At 32.2% G+C, this 17,561-nt stretch overlaps 2 protein-coding genes across 3 annotated transcripts in view; one reads left to right on the forward strand and one right to left on the reverse strand.

Moving 5' to 3' along the window:
- Dlg5 (MAGUK family member discs large 5) overlaps positions 1 to 6,914 on the reverse strand; it is a 47,368-nt gene extending 40,454 nt beyond the window's left edge. Inside the window, exons 1-4 of one of the 2 annotated variants that reach the window (XM_074182100.1) lie at positions 6,778 to 6,914; positions 5,760 to 5,859; positions 3,967 to 4,079; positions 2,444 to 2,934 (exon numbers count right to left, since the gene is read on the reverse strand). In XM_074182100.1, coding sequence (XP_074038201.1) covers positions 2,444 to 2,934; positions 3,967 to 4,079; positions 5,760 to 5,796 — 641 coding nt within the window. In that variant the 5' untranslated portion in view covers positions 5,797 to 5,859; positions 6,778 to 6,914. Of the gene's footprint in view, positions 1 to 2,443; positions 2,946 to 3,966; positions 4,080 to 5,759; positions 5,860 to 6,777 lie in introns of those variants that run through there. The other variant, XM_074182108.1, reaches the window with a different exon arrangement.
- Positions 6,915 to 7,668: 754 nt separating this feature from the next.
- Rpn5 (Regulatory particle non-ATPase 5) lies at positions 7,669 to 17,503 on the forward strand. Its single transcript, XM_023169201.2, has 6 exons — positions 7,669 to 7,824; positions 8,082 to 8,467; positions 9,133 to 9,398; positions 12,010 to 12,206; positions 12,281 to 12,474; positions 17,132 to 17,503. Exons 2-6 carry the CDS (start codon positions 8,088 to 8,090, stop codon positions 17,448 to 17,450), a joined length of 1,356 nt encoding a protein of 451 aa, XP_023024969.1. The 5' UTR covers positions 7,669 to 7,824; positions 8,082 to 8,087; the 3' UTR covers positions 17,451 to 17,503.
- Positions 17,504 to 17,561: the final 58 nt, after the last annotated feature.

Below are 17,561 nucleotides of genomic sequence, written 5' to 3' on the forward strand. Positions count from 1 at the left end.
AATTGAAGCAATCAGCGGTAGCGATTGCAGTAGATTTGCTTTAACTGAATACATTTTGAATATATGGCCAAAAATCTGGTAGCGAATGAAATTGTTCAAGATATCAGTGAAGTCACAGATGCTGATTCAAATAAATTTGCCGATGATCATGTGTGAATTGTTTTCAATACACAACCCATCCAAGCTATTTAAACCATGTTGTAACAGATTAACTTCGTCTAATGATTGTATTGTTCTGAAAATTTCAAGATCATTTGGGAACATTAGAAAGGTTAAATTTTCAAAACATTCTGTAATTTCATTAACAAAAATATTGAACACAAGATGTGCACAATGAGACCGACCCTTGAGGTACTCTCGATCTGTGAAATAATCTCATCTTATGTAATATGTTGTGATCCACACGATATTGAAACCTTCCATTAGTCATAGATAATTTATGTGATGTCAATTATTGATTTTCAATAAGCTAATCTCTTACAAAAGTCACAAAGATGGTCTAAGCAGTTTCATCTTGACAAGTCTGCCACACTGTAAAATTTTCATTTAGAGTGTGGGATGGGCACTTTTCCACACACAGAGCACCTAAAACTGTTAATCTAGCGTGGTTATTATTTTTCATTATAACTCTCAAATTTTTCATTTCGATTGGAAGATTATTCGTCAAAACAAAAAAGGGGCACTGATGTCTGGCCATCAGTATCACACCGTCAGCAGCCATGGAGATCCTTCTAGATCTCCATTAATATAATAATAATAATCTTTATTAATCCCAAGAAACAAGAATGTTTATAACAGGTATAAAATTAAAAATAATGATTAAATAAATTATTTCAATATCAAATATCAGTTACATATACAGCACATAAATACGAACACAAATATACATACATATTTACATATACACACACATACATATATAAATATATACATTTTTGAATTATAATGGTAATTAAAAACAAAAAAATGTAATATTGAGATCAGAATTTGAATTAGAGGAAGATTATTATATATTTCAACTCCTAAATGAAATATTGATTTCTCCCCAAATTTTGAGCGATATGATTCAACTAGTAGTTTTTTTGCTTGTCTTGTATTATAGTCATGGATAGTATTTATCTGATTGAATTCCAAATTCGAATGTTTGTGATTTTTTCTAACAGAACGAATGAAACAACAAATTTTCAATTGAAAAATACACTGAATATCTAAAAGATCACGCGGTACATATAAATTTGACGTAGGTTCAAGATATGGTAATTTGAATATTATGCATTTTATTATTTTATTTTGCAGTCTCTTGAGAGGATTTATTATTGATAAATTAGCTGTTCCTCAAATTGAAATTAAATATTGTAGATTTGAATATACGAAACAGAAATATATACATTTGAGATATTTTAATCGAATAAAATTTCTAATCCTAAATAATATTCCTAAAATTGGTCCGATTTTCTTTTTTAATATCTCAATATGAGTATTCCAACAAAGACTTTCATCAATGTATAGTCCTAAAAATTTTGTGTTTTGACAATATTTAATCATTTTGTTGTTAACACTCAAATTCTCTTTGGTTGTGATTTTGTTCTTGGTTATCAACATTAAAGAAGACTTTTCATAATTCAAACTTGACTTATGATAATTTAACCAAGAGGTTAGCAATATAATGTCATTTTTCATGTTATTGTAAACTTCTTTAGTATCACTAGAAAAGTAAAGCAATGATGTGTCATCCGCGTATAACTTAATATTTCCTTTCAACAATAATTTTGAAATAGAATTTATGTAAATCAAAAATAAAACTGGACCCAAAATAAACCCTTGTGGAACACCACAGGTGATACTTTTCAATGAATATGTTCTATGTGTCCTGACCAGTTAAACTTATCATCTATTATGAGTCCCAAATATTTGGTTTTTACAAAATTCATTAAGGGTAAGTTATTTATTCTTGATTCAATATTTCCATAAATTCTATTTTTTTGTTTGAATAGCATGTAAACGGTTTTTGCAGAGTTCACCTCAAGTTTATTATGTGCAAGCCAATTTGAGTATTTAGAGAGATCTTCATTAACTGTGTTCTCCAGTAAATGTAAATCATATCCACTGTACAAAAGGACCGTGTCATTGGCGAATGTGAAATACCTTCCTTTACGCCCGGCCTGCCTCAGTGACAGTACCATCAGTGTATAGAAAGGGGTCCTAAAAGTGGTAATCTAGGATGGTTATGATTTTTCATTATAACTCTCAAATTTTTTATTTCAATTGGAAGATTATTCATCAAAACAAAACAAGGGGTACCATTTGTTTATTTCACCTGATTTTCAAAAGAGATTGCTCATAATGGCTTAAAAAAGACATATTTGAATTTCAAATTGAATAATACGTCAATTGAATGGGTAATATTATAAAAATTACTAGATAAACAACCAATTCCACTAACCTTTCGCTCATTATCAGTGTATATTCGGCAGTGGTGGCATTCCTCTCATCAGTAAGCCGTTTAATATCCTTGTTCGCCTTTATGGTCACATTCACGGCCTCCTCGTACTGCTGCTGTAGCTTCTGATGCGATTCCCTATACTTGGAATAATCCTTGCACAATTTCACCATCTGCTGTTTCAGGCCAATCAAGTCTCTTTGCGCCTGTCCCCTTTCTTGGCTGAGTACTTCACACTGCTTAGCAAGACGAGCATTCTCATCTTGGGCGAGTTCCAATTTGGACAAGGCTTGAGAGTGAGACATGAATAAGGCTTCAGAGGCGTTGCCATTGCGATCAGCAAGCTCCTGGCAGAGACGCTGATTCTCTGCCTGCAGCTGCTTATTTTCGTTGAGGAGTTCAGCATATTTAGTGCGCAGCGATGCGGAGTCTTGGGAAGATACTTCTAACTGGTTCATGACAGCTCGATGCTGTTCACGGTAATAATCTAGGTCCTGCAAAATCACTAGGTCCAGAAAAATAATTTCATTGAAGAGATGCATAGGTACGATAGAAAGTTTATTCTTCTATAGCATTTTACACAACTGAAAATAACACTTTTATAAAAAACAAAACACATTCATGCACTCCTATGAAATGAAATGCTTTATTCAAATATGGTACATTCTAATAATATACAATAATGATAATGATGTTGACATTAATATACATATAAACATAATAATAAAAAAAATCTACTGAAATATCAGAATTTGGGAAATGATTATATGTTTCTCCCAATAGCCGTTGAAACTTTTGGTGTTGACTCTGAAGCATTATCTTTTATCAATGAAATTGGAAAAAAAGATAACCAATGAAACCCACGATTCAAGAGCCACCTCTTTTCTCATTCAAAAAATTAGTAGAGCCATCCAAAAAAGAAATGCGGCTTCGTTTTCTAGTACTTTTCCAGATTCTAAAAATTTGATGAAATTCACATGTTTCCTGAAAACCAGCATTATGAAGAAAAGAAAGGTAATAACATACCATTTTATGGATTTGGAAAAAGATTAAATAGAAAAATTACTTCATCTCATCTGAATTGATTAGATATCAATAGTATAATAAATAAATAATGATCGGATATGCATACATCATATACTCCAGTTTCATAGTGTTGATTTCTTGTAAGATTTGTGATGATGTTATCATCACAAATGTTTATTAACCCGAGTCTTGCCTTCAACTTTTTTTTTCGCCAAGGGGCAATGCTTTATTAACACACAAAATTCTTTATTATTCATTTTCTTCTTTCCAACAAAAGTTGATTCACTCAAAATGCTCTATCCCACAAACTAATAATTCGAAAGCTGTGAAATTTGTACACGTGTCTTTTGAAGGTAACATTTTCAAAACCTGATCGATTTCCATACCGTGACTTCAAATCTATTACTTCCTGATTGTCAAGAGCAGTTGGTCTAGATACAACTCACTTCCTCAGGAAATAAGACATTGAAGGACATTGTTGGAACAAATAAATTACTTACACTAAGTGCATGATCACACCTCCTCCTCGATGTACTCAGTTCATTGTTTGTTTTTTCTATCTGTTGCTTGAGCGAGTCATATTCTCTGGTAGGGAAATTTCTGGACAAAGTACCTGAAAGGATTCGAGAGGTTCATCAATCAAAGACACAAAATGAAAGTTTTTCAATGTTCGAAAAAACATTTTATTGGAATAGGGTTTAAGGAAAATCATTTCTCTATTTGTAGATCCACACTCTTTATTCGTGTCCCTCATTATTTACTAGAAGATGATATGAAATAACACCTCATCAGAGAGGTCTTTCTGATCATTTTCCAATCATATGAGAAATAATTTATCAGAATTATTCATAGTTGTGCTTATTCAAAAGTTATCCTCATAGGGACATTTTGCTACTTTTACCCTGTCGAAGAATACAAAGGAATTCAGCCAGTAAGCTAAGCTGGCCACTCTATTGTTTGCACCTTCATACTTGGGCTGCATAATGTTTATTCATTTATTTATTCATGATACTTGTGAAGCACTGTTTGGAACCTCTGGTGTAGTAATGAATATTACTGGAGTTTTTTCCCAACATCAAACCGTTATTTTAACACATCGACACGTGTTGATGTTTGATCTTCCTCCAAAAATCTCCAGTAATATTCATAAGAATGATAGTTTCAAAATAGTTAGATTAATCAAGAAAAATTCACAAGGTATAACAATATGAACTAATCTAATTCTTGCAGTCAAGCAAACACTAAACACAATACAGTAGCCCAAGCTGAAAATATTAAATAGCTAGGTCAAAAACTTGGTTTTTGAACCGGGAAACTGATATATTGAAGATTATTCAAAGAGTTAGCTAATCGAAGAGTTCTGGGGATATAGCTGTCGTATGATTAATTATCAGGGCTCAGGGCTGGAACTCAGTCCTTTGTCGATTTTAAATAGAACTATTGCATGCTTCGAGAGAAGGTATGTTCAATATGCGTTCTAATGCAACATAGTCATAGTATAAACACATCCTGAAGGCAATATATCCCAGGAAATTGTGCTGTACCGCCTGTGCATGCAGTATTTATATATGAAATTTTAATAACAATGATTATCCAATATTGAAGTGGCTCTCCTCAAGCCTCGTTTGAAATCCACAACTGAACAGTCTTGAAAAAAATGTTGCTCGCAAACAACATATTAGTCATGAACTTGCTGAACAGATAGGTTTTGTAAGAAGGGGGGTTTTATTTTATCAATCCCAGCTTGGCAAACGTCCAGCTCGTTCTTAGGAAAGGGATGTCTTTCACCATTTGTATCGGTACAGTTTTCAACACAACACTTGCTTTGTTTTACCGCTGGAGCATAATCGTCTTCCATTCTAATTTCACTTGATGATTAACTCAATACAAAAACTGAATTATAGCCCAAAACAAGGCAGTAAATGTCTAGGGAGATGAAATAAATAAACCAGATCCAGAAATAGTTAAAACCATATCTAATGTTAAACACGCCTCATTAAATGTGTCAAAGATTCTGGCAAAGAAGAACAACAATTTAGGCAGCAGCACTTTCACGGATGTATTTGAAAGTTTTCAGCAATAAGTGGGAATGCGTGACTTACCAATCAAAATTTTTATTGATGTTATCTGTGGTGCATGTTCTTAAAGCTTATTTAATGATGAAACATTTTTTCGATTCTCATTAGGACTACAAATAACGTAATGAAAATTTTTAGCAAATCTAATAATACGGTTGAACTTTAAACACTAATTAATGCTACTTTGATTGAACTAAATATTTGTGACTTCATACCATTGCTTCCTCCACTGCCATCTCCATTAGCAGCCATAGTTAAAGAAAATCCCTGATTTTGCAAGTCTGATTTACCCACATCCAGATGGAAGTTGGGGATCTACAAAAATAAAAAAGGAATATACTTGAAATAAATAATAACTGTCTACATATTTCCATTGAATTCCTGTTAACCAAATAAGTTTTTTCAATAACTAGGGTAATTAAATATTTCACTGTTTATCTTACTCAGTTTATATTGAATCCATATTTGTGTTTTGTTGTGCAAAAAACAGGGGTTGTTTTGAACTTTGAAATGTAGTTCAATGAACTCTATGATACAACTCCCAATTGTAAATGTAATCCTAGATAAATTTAATAATTCAGAGCAGAATCTGTTTATCGAAAAATAACGAAAAAGAAATTTGTCCAAAGTATAACAATTCCATTCAAATTGTAGAAGAGCTCCTCCAAATTCAACTAGATATGAAAATATATCAGTTCATAAAGAAGTGTAAAAAAGGGATCCTACCTTGAAGATCTGTCACAATCAGATTTCTCTCTTTTGATTCCTAGACAAGAAAGTTGAATATTAACATTTCATTGTTTTCTATACGAACAGTTCATGGTATCTGACTCCAGAAATCTACCAGTGTTACTAATTTTACCCAATAGAAAGTTATTACAGTTCATTTTATACGCATATTTAACGAGAATAAACTAAGATAATTTAAGTTCAAATTTTCTCTATAAAAAATACATAAACATAAACTTCAAGTAATCACCAAATTTCTTAATAGAAAATAGAACTGATGTTTGTTGTAAAAGCGGCATGTTTCAATGTTTATTTTTAGCAAGACTACAGGTCACACCAAACAAGAAATTTGGGGAACTTAAGAATAGTTTCCGTGTTATCCATATTTGAGAACTTTCCAATCCTTTTTGTTCACATCATTAGAGAACAAATTCCTAGCAAAAACGTTATATTTGCTCAATATTTTGTTACTAACAGATAATAAGAGTTAAGATAACTACTCACCAAACATATTAACAGTTATTTTATGTCCACCATTAAATAATTTGGTAAATAGAATTCCAATTATAAAAACCTATTACAAATTACAATTCAACCAATTCTTGACAAATAAACTGTCAAAAAAGACAGCTGACAATTGGAACGGTTGTTTGTCTAACAGGCAGCGGATAAAAGCTGCTTTACATATGAAGTCAGATTACAGCAAAGACGAGTTCTTAAATTCAACGGTTGATCCGATGAATTTCTATGGATAGACAGTTTAATATAGAATAAAGAAAATATTTTTGTCTAGTTTCTACTGTGTTTATTTATTCGTTACGACCGGTTTCGGCTTATAAGGCCATTTTCATTTCAGTTACTTGAAAATAGCCTTATAAGCCGAAACTGGTCGTAACGAATAAATAAACACAGTAGAAACTAGACAAGAGTATTTTCTTTATTATATATTCAACATGAATTCCTACATAATAAATAAGTCATCAATCGAACGAGATAGACAGTTTAGTTCTAAACTTCAAATATATCAGCTGAAGATAGTAAATGAGACTTTGCCACAGATTTTAAATGTGTTAAAGGTTACTTTGCCAAAAAGTTGTGGAAATAATCCTTGTGAGGATCAAAAACACAGAACACGGAGCGTTTTCTGTGGATTCAATACATGAGATAAGTTCTTGAATTCACGTAGTGAGTGGTCCATTCGAAACTTTAGCGTGTTTCTATTGTTTGGAGCAATCCACTAGAAATTTTCTGTTCAATTCAAGAGTTTAAGAATTTGCCTATATTATCTATCACATTTTGCGATAATTTTTTGTGAAACCGCCTAATGCTGTAAGCTGTTAGACGTCAACAAGAAGTATATATTTGTTTAGCCGCCTTGGGACGTAAGCACTTGCCCATGACAGTTATGACAGATGACTTTTGAACAAAAACGAAGAGGAACAAATTAGTTGTTTTGGTGTAAATGTACATGACTTGTGGTTTATAATTCAATTCAGTTTTTCAAATTTGAAAACTTGGAATATTTCCTAGTTCAACTAACAATATAAAATAGTAAGTATTTCATAGCTAACCAATAAATTCTCCCAAGACGCTACAAGTTTTACTATCGTACTATCCAAAAATATAAGAAACCATTGTCACAGTAAATGTTTAAAAGGAGAATAAAAACTACTCATATAACATTTCTCATTGATTTGATGCATGAGATGATAACGTAACTAGATAAATAAGTAACCCTCCACTTACATTGTAACTCACAATGCAACATACAAGTATGTTGAATTTATTATGCTTTTTACTACTTTTAGGCCAACATGGAGTCAATAGCCACTGATTCTGGTAAAATCGTCAAAATGGAAGTGGATTATAGTGCTACTTGCGACGAAAAAATTCCCGAATGTCAAAAATTGGCCAAATCTGGCAAACTACATGATGCCCTCGACCAGTTATTGGCTTTAGAAAAGCAAACCAGAACTGGAGCGGACATGATTTCTACAGGCAGAGTACTAGTTGCAGTGTGTCAAATTTGTAAAGAAGCAAAAAACTGGGCTGCTCTTAATGAACACATAGTGCTTTTGACAAAAAGAAGGTCGCAGTTGAAACAGGCGGTAGCAAAAATGGTCCAGGAATGCTGCACTTATGTTGATGAGACACCTGACAAAGAAACTAAGGTCAAACTCATTGATACGTTAAGGTATGTTTTTTTGACGGCTCAAGCAAGTTATGAAATTTTTTAATAGACTCATGTATTTTTATCCACTGTTGACGTTTCTGAAGTCAAAACTTGGTGCCACACTCCACTTTTGGATATATAACCACTAAAAAGTTGAAACTGCTGAAAACATTTACTATTTCAGTAACTCACCATTTGTAATCAAAAATAGTGAAATAACTCTTTTTTGGAATCATGACCTCTATTATATCATAATTTCACCAGGGTTTTTTGTTATAATTCAATAGCAATAACACAAAAAAGTCAAAATCAATGAATAAAAAATTAATTGCCAGTTTCAAAAATTTTACATGGCTCTGCCATTTTGTAACAGTGCTAACAGAACCAACGAAATAGTCATTTCTAAAAGTGTTATTTAGTTTTGAAGATTTATATTGTAGTTTAATGGAAAATATACAATTTCAATGAAATAAACATTTTATATGAGAAAAATTTGTAGTATATCACTTCAAGAATTTTCATTATTCAAAGTGAATTTCTGAATCAGTCAATTTTTCAATATTTGAGAGACTTCAGATTCATGATCAACAGACAGAAATACTGAATCTAAATTAAAAAAAAACTACTTTCAGCTGTTGAAACAAATATCTATTTTTTTGTTGTTAATTCAATCAGTTCTCTTTCAGGCAAGTTACAGAAGGAAAGATATACGTTGAAGTTGAGCGGGCTCGCCTAACTCATAAGTTAGCTAAAATTCGCGAAGAAGAGGGTAATATTGAAGAGGCTGCGAATATCATACAGGAACTGCAAGTTGAAACTTATGGCTCTATGGAAAAACGTGAAAAAGTAGAGCTGATTCTAGAACAAATGAGACTATGTCTTGCCAAGCAGGACTATATTCGTACACAAATCATATCGAAAAAGATCAATACTAAGTTCTTTGAAGATGAAGGTAATAAAAATAAATATACTTTATTGTCCAAAAAAAATTATTTGATTGACAAAGTATACTAGTAACAAAGAATACATGGAGAAAAAATATCCAATAAAATAATTTTTATGGACAATTTCAAAAAACTATTCAACAATATCCAATTTTCCAAATACTCATTTATTGGTATAGGTACTTTGAGGATATTATCGGTACAGGAACACTTCGACAATTACAGTCATATTTTCAATACATTCTATCTACGAAAATATAAAATTCACAATAGAACTAGTAACCAATTATTCAATAAAAATATTAGAACTTACGATTACAAAAATCAACAACAAACATGATTTCGAGATTTACCATAAATCAACCCATACAGGCCCAACTGTCAATAAATTAGCAGCTTACCATAGCAGGACCCACAGACTCATCAGTATCCGTATGTCCACAGATAATTTCAATAAAGAATTGAATTTGATGAAACAAATTGCAGTGAAAACTTCAACCCGAATATGATTCATTACATCCTTGACAAAATTTTTTTCAAACAGGCTATTAACCTAGTATTCCCCCACATCAAAATTAACATTGACATCCACAAAACACTCATTTATATGGGAACATCATCAGATAAAATGAAAAATTACTAACAAAAGAGAGCATTAACATATAAGATTGGCGACTTCTTAGGAAGACGTATAAAGAAAATAAGTCAATAATAGACACAGGTAACAAATGAGTCTACAAACTAAAATTCAAATTCTTTATTGGCCAGTTGGGTACAGAATTATACATATAGCAAGTCATAATTTTTACAGTAAACAATACACCCACAATATATCATATACACATCATATTCTTTATAGTTAACAATAAAATAATTATATATCAGACATACACGTATCAAACCCACAATATAGAGATATTTAACAGTTAGAATCATTCAGGAATTCTTCGCAACTGTAGTAACATTTGTCTAGTAAGAGATTTTTAATGCTCCTATGGAATAACTTGTCTGTTTTAATTTGTGTAATAGCTGACGGCAGCACATTATAAAGGCTGACTGCATTATATAGTGGTGATTCTTTAAATTTGGAGTTTTGTGTCAGGCACTTTTAAAATTTCCATTACGATTCGGATATTCATGACGAGGTTTTTTCAAGCAGTGACTCGTTTTTTCTGGCATAGTTCACACATTTATGTATGTATACGCAGGGAGCTGACAGAAATCGTTCTCTAATGAATACTGGCCTACAACTGTCTAAGTAGTTGATGTCAAATATCAGTCTCACTAGTCTTTTCTGTAATACAAAGATCCTAGTGAAGTTTTTTGCACTTCCCCAAGACATTACATTGTAAGAAATGTGTGAATACGCCATTGCATAGTAGACACTCATCAGACTTGACCTGCTTATACATTGCTTCATCTATTTTATTGCAAAATATGCTTTGTTTAATCTACAACATACCCTATCAATATGTAAATCCCAAGTCAGTTGTTTATCCAAAATTGTATCAAAAAATTTAGCAACAGTTACAACATCAGTATCAAGTGAGTCACATATGTGATCTGGAATATTGCTCCTTCTTTTATAGAATCTCATAGAAACAGATTTGGTAGTGATTAAGATGAAGTGGTTAAGTTGACACCATTCTGAGAATTTTTCAATAACACAATCAATTTGTTCTAATCAATATTTTGAGATCTCTTCCTGATACAGCGATAGTCGTATCATCAGCAAACATTGTGATTTGACAATTTGATGAGTGTTCCGGCAAATCATCAATAAAAATAAGAAATAATAGGGATCCGAATACCGATCCTTGAGGAACACTTTGGTTTATGCTGAAATATTTGGATAAAACATCATCATACTTCACAATCGTGTTGCGATTTTTCATCTAGGACTCTATCCACTTGACTAGGTTCTGATGAGACCATATCGAAAGCCTTGGTTGAGTTGAAAAAAATCGCGAATACAAAATGGCTAGAGTCGACTTATGAATAGATATAATTGATCAGATTTTGAGATGTTGAAATGTTTGTGAAAATTGTGTAGTTAGTATCATGGATAGTGCCATTAATTTTCATCAAGTAACAGGTCAGTCCATTCATAATTTGAATGATGGTAGGTTAGTCACATCATAGCTTGAATTTTTTCAAGGCACAAGATATTTCATTACTCAGATCATTTTAGTTTTAGTTTGCTACAGTATTGGGGTATCATCTGCGAGCAGGGTAAGTTTACCCGCCATGTCAATTTTCAAAATTTAATATCAAGAAGAGTATCGGACCTACAACTGATCCTTGCAGAATTCCAGTAACCTTTGATATTTCACAAATTCACACTACCACTTGTTAAATATGATTCAAATAACTTATCAGTTGAGTTTTCAACAGTTTACACAGTCGAAAAGCTTTGCCAGATTGTAAAATACTGCAACGACAATATCCCTAACATTGATCAGAGTTACAACTCAAAAAAAAAATTGCTTACTCATATTTGTATTGACTTGGAACCTGACCTGATTATCATCAGTAATGTTGTTCAATTCAAAAAAGTTTTCAAGCCTAAATATTGACACATTCTGTTTGTTAAAATGTTTATTGTATCATATTTTTTAGCTGCCTCCGATCTGAAGCTTAAATATTATCGCCTGATGATGGCAGTTGATCAACACGAAGGATCTTATTTGGCCACCTGCAAACATTACAGGGCTGTTTTGAACACCCCCAGCATCATGGCTGTTCCGGAAGAAAGACAAAGTGCTGCGCAAGCAGTTGTTTTATACCTCATCCTTGCTACTCACGACAGTGAACAAGTTTGTATCTTTCCAAAAAAAATAAAGCTGAGAGATGGTAGTTCAGGTTTGAGTGGATTTTTGTATTTTTTTAGGTTGACTTGACTCATAGGGTGTTGGCAGATAAAATTTTGGAAGAGATTCCATTATACAAGCTACTTTTGAAATTGTTCACTACTCCGGAACTGATAAAATGGTCTGGTTTATGTGAGGTGTACGAAAAACAGCTGAAATCCACACCTGTTTTTTCTGAAGATGAGGCTGCAACAAAAAGATGGGCAGATTTAAAGTGAGTTTACTGTTAATTTAATGTCAATTTGTTCATTTCGAGAGAAAGAGAGTATGCTGTATACATGATTGAGTCATGTAAACACAGTCTTAAAGAAATAGAACCGAATAATAGAAGGATACAAGAAAATATTTACTCATATTTCTAATCGCACAATTAGAGCTACTAAGCCGCCCAAACCCTGGATAACGTACAATATGAAACTAATGCTTGAACTGAAACACAAAGCATTCCAACAATACAAGAGAATGAGAACACTGGGATCATGGGAATATTGTAAAGAATTGCGTAATTATGTATCTAGTGCTATCCGCCATGAAAAAACTGTTTATCTCAATTATGTACTTGGACAGAAGAATTCTAAGGCAACATGGAATACTCTTAGATCTCTTGAAGTACTTCGAGATAATAAAACTTCGGCTATTCCGCTGTTTTTGAAAAATTTTAATGATCTGAATGAACATTTCGTTAATATACCAATATTTAAAAAAAACGCCAATCAAATAGCTGTATGCGAAACATATTACAATCCTAAATATGAACCAGAGTTTATTTTTTATAATGTAAACTCGTATGAAGTGAATACGCACTTTAATAAAATCAGTAGTGGGATTTAGTTTTGTCCCATTTATTGGAATATATAACAAATATTCTCAACTTTGCCATCGAGACTAGTAAATTTCCCTCTCAATGGAAACATGCTAGAGTTAAGCCATTGGCAAAATGAACCGATCCCTCAGAGTTCTCTGATATTAGACCTATAAGTATTCTTTCTGCCATCTCAAAAGTCTTGGAAATGATCATTAAAGAACAACTCTCAGATTACGTTAAACGAAAAAATCTTATTACCTCCGTTCAGTCTGGATTTCACTCTCTATATAGCACTACTACGGCTCTGAGTCTTGTCACTGACGACATATTCAAATCACTTGATGAAGGAAATTTCACATGTCTCTTAATGCTTGATTACAGTAAAGCATTCGATACCTTGGATCCTTCTTTTCGATCCTTTTTTATTGTCCATAAAACTTAAGTGCTTTGGTTTCACCCATAATGCAGTGTCACCTATGAATAGGTATCTCTTCGGAAGGACCCAATCAACTTACCTTGATGGTAACCAATCAATAATAATATAAAAAAAAATGTTTTTTTTTTAAATTTATTTATTGAATTAGGATTCCCTAATATACAGGTTAGCTAACTTAAAATATAATATAATCAACAAAATTTATATAAATAATACAATTTTATATACGTACATAATTTTAACTGAACAAAAAGGAAATTTTCAATTTCCATCATGAATATATTTTAACAGTTCGCTCTTGAAAATCTTTAATGATAGAGTAGATTTAATTTAATCAGGTAAATAATTGAATTGGACAAAACCTTTAAAAAATAAACTGCTCATATTATTTCTTGTATTTGTTCTATTTATATGAATGTGGCTGTTGTGCCTAGTAGAATGGTGGTGAATGTCTTTATTGAAAGTTATTAATGATAGCAAGTATGGTGGGGTCATTTTATTTAATATTTTATGAATGAAAACCATGGAACAATAGAATAATTTTTTGGATACTGAGAGCCATTGTAGAGCAGATAGCATGGTATAAATTGGTGTATACCTATTACATTTTAAAATTATTCTCATTCCTCGATTTTGTAGTATTCAGTCCTGGGACCGCTCCTTTTTGCAATTTATATTAGTGACTTCCATGAATTTGTTAGTTTTGGTAAAATACATCACTACGCCGATGATACCCAATTGTATAGTTCATTCAGCTTTAAAGATATTACACCTGCTAATGAAAATATTAACAGAAACCTCAAAACTCTATATGATGTATCCTGTGCACATAATTTTACTATCAATCCAAAGAAATCCCAGGTCATGTTATTTGGTCCCAGAAGTAAAAGAAATATTGTGTGAGTCATTGTCGATCCGTGTCAACAATAACATAATACCTTTTGTAAATGAATGTAAAAATCTGGGCTTGTGGTTAGATATAGACATGAGATTCACGGAGCATGTAAGTCATCTGTGTAAAATGTCATTCAATGTATTAAGACAACTTTATCCAAGTAGACACCTTTTATCAAAAAGTCTGAAGTTGAGTCTCTGTGAAACACTTATTTTTTCAAGATTAGCTTACTGCGATTGTATCTACAGACCCGCCTTACAACAATTAGATGTAATGCGACTCCAGTGAATATAAAATAGTTGTGTCAGCTTTTCCTACAGTATCCGAAAGTATGATCACATAAGTCCGTCCTTTCGAGATTCTGGTTGGCTTTCACTCAAATATCTAAGAGCAATCCATTTGCTTAGTTTCACGCATAGAATTCTTGTTTCGGGATATCCGCCTTACGTGAAAGACTGATTGCACTATCACGCAGTGGCACTTCTCGTAATAGGCATACTTTGCTCATTCCTAGGCATTTCACAGCAATATTTACTCGAAGTTTCTCCTACAATGCGGCAAAGTTGTATAACACCATCCCTACAGACTTTAAAGAAAGTTCATTGAGAAACTTTAAGAAAAGGTTGAAAGACATGTTTCTTACACGACAGTGATAGGGCATGACATATGCAAAAGATTTTGGCAATTTCTCACATATCCGAATATTACAAAAAATAATAAAAACATATACCAATTGAGGTTGGGTTTAAAAGCAGCTCTCATAGCTGAACTCCGCCTATTCAGCATTTCTTTGAATTTTATTTAATTTGTACTTCTTATTGTGATAAATAAAGACATATTATTATTATTCAAATATTAAAACCAGTATACTAAGAAACGAGATATGGTTGAAAGGAAGAGTAAGTTCTGATTGCGTTACTCAAATGATAAAATCAGATAAAACCTGAATTCTGCCTTTTGACAAAAATGTATGACATATCATTCAAGAATTGTCTGTATTACTCATACCTTGTACTACATTTTGTCAATAAAATGGATTATTATTATTACCAATAAAATTAAAACGTTTCCGAAGACACTACCGATTGGGGCTTTATTCACAAGATGGAACAGTTACTAGTTATTAGATTTTTTTTTAAATGGTTTTATACTTGCAGTTGACACGTATTGAAATGAATCGAGTCCCAGACACTTTGCTGTTCAGGTCAGATCTTTCCTGCACTGATAATAGGTAATACCTCGGCATGGTCTTGCTGCTAGATGAACAAGAAACATCTGATAGGCTAACCTCTGTGATGTATCTTGCATAAATATCTGTCAATATCCAGCGTGGTATTAGCCGGGGAAGGCAGGCATTTACCAGAACCTACAATGTAGGTATTTGGTAGCCATGAATATTTCAAGATTTTATTTTGAAATATTTATCTTTTGGTACAATAAAGTTATAAGCATGACACTGAATTTGAAAGATGAAAAAAATTATATATACCTATGTCAAACTGCATGATCAATTTGCGAGTTGAGTCACGTTTACAAAAGATACATACCTACATCGCAAATACAAATATTTGAAATGATGAAAGATGACTAAGTACAACTAAGATAGTAACTCATTGAAATATTCTTCAAGGTGGCAATGAGATATAACAATTGAAATATTTTTACTGGTTTTCTCAACTCTTCAAGAGTCACAATATCTTTGATTTCATCAAGTATATGACTGGATATTTTACTTCCATCATGAATGGAAGAATCTTCAATTAGATCAGTAGTTCTTGTAATTTTAATTTTGCTTTTGTCTAGTGGAGTAATGCACTTAGTGTGACACAAATCTGCCGATATGTTTTTATTATTGTGACATATTACTATATCTAAAATATATATTGTCATTACTGTTAAAACTACAAACTCTTTGAATAAAGGTTTGCAAGAGCCACATTAAAGATATAACTACTTGCGTTTTCTCAGAATGAAATACTGTATCGCAAACGGGATTCTATTAAACAATAGTATATCATTTTTGCAGATCGCAAATATAATTCATTGATTACCAATTTAACAGCAAAACACCCAGATATTTTTTCCTTTGACCTATGCAATCTTCAAAAACCGATCATGTCATGTTCGATGTATCAACTAACAATCTTAATATGTGAAAAATATTATTTTATGTTATCATTTCACAAATTATGGTCAACAATCGTCTATCAAACGTAGTTTAAAGTTACTAAATGACAGGAGTATTAAAATACCTGGAATATCATATATTCGATTTTAAAATCATTCAATAATAATTAGTTACTATGGTCAGTAGCCTACTGACTATAGTATAAATCTTTGACAATAAAAGAAAGTTTCTAATAAGTAATAGTATTATTTGTTAAAGCTAGAAAACATCATATTCGTCCTAGCTCATGAAAAATTGGTATAAGGACTTTCTAAAATGATTTTTATGAAATTTGGTCAAATAATACCATTTCAAAAAAAATTGTAATGTAATTTTGATGCCAGTGATGTGTTCATTATTGGTCTCATTCAAAGCAAAAACCTATGCTAAAGTCTGATTTCAAATTTGTCAAGAAAATTTCACTGTATATTTCAATATACAGTGAACAATTATAATAACAATAAACTCTAAACAGGTACTGCAAATTTCCATGTCACTCTGAAAAAAGGATGAGATTTACAATTATATCAAATATTCAAGCTATCTTTTTTATTTTATCCCATTCCAGATCAAGAGTCGTGGAACACAACATCCGAGTCATGGCCAAGTATTACACCAGAATCAGGATAACCCGAATCGCCGAACTTCTTGATCTCTCTCCTGCCGAGACTGAGGATTTCCTTTCCCAGATGGTCGTCAGCAAGTCCATCCAAGCTAAAACGGATCGGCCCGCTGGAGTGGTGCACTTTCAACAAACCAAAGATCCTAGCGATGTTCTAAATGACTGGGCCCACGATCTCACTCAGGTCATGCAGAGAGTTAACAAAATCACACATCTTATCAATAAGGAAGAGTGTATTCATAAGAACCTTCAGGCTGTGGCATAACAGTTCTTTTTGAGTTTGTAACGCTGGATTTAACAATAAAACCTAGTTTGACATTTTGTAGTTTGATTTTTGAGCGGTTCTCAAAATAATCATTGAGGAAGAAAGTTGAGG

The sequence above is a fragment of the Leptinotarsa decemlineata genome, unplaced genomic scaffold, assembly GCF_025532065.1.
Source record: "Leptinotarsa decemlineata unplaced genomic scaffold, Ldec_3_MD MMD2_P_RNA_scaffold_2, whole genome shotgun sequence".
In the NCBI taxonomy this organism is placed as follows: domain Eukaryota; kingdom Metazoa; phylum Arthropoda; class Insecta; order Coleoptera; family Chrysomelidae; genus Leptinotarsa; species Leptinotarsa decemlineata.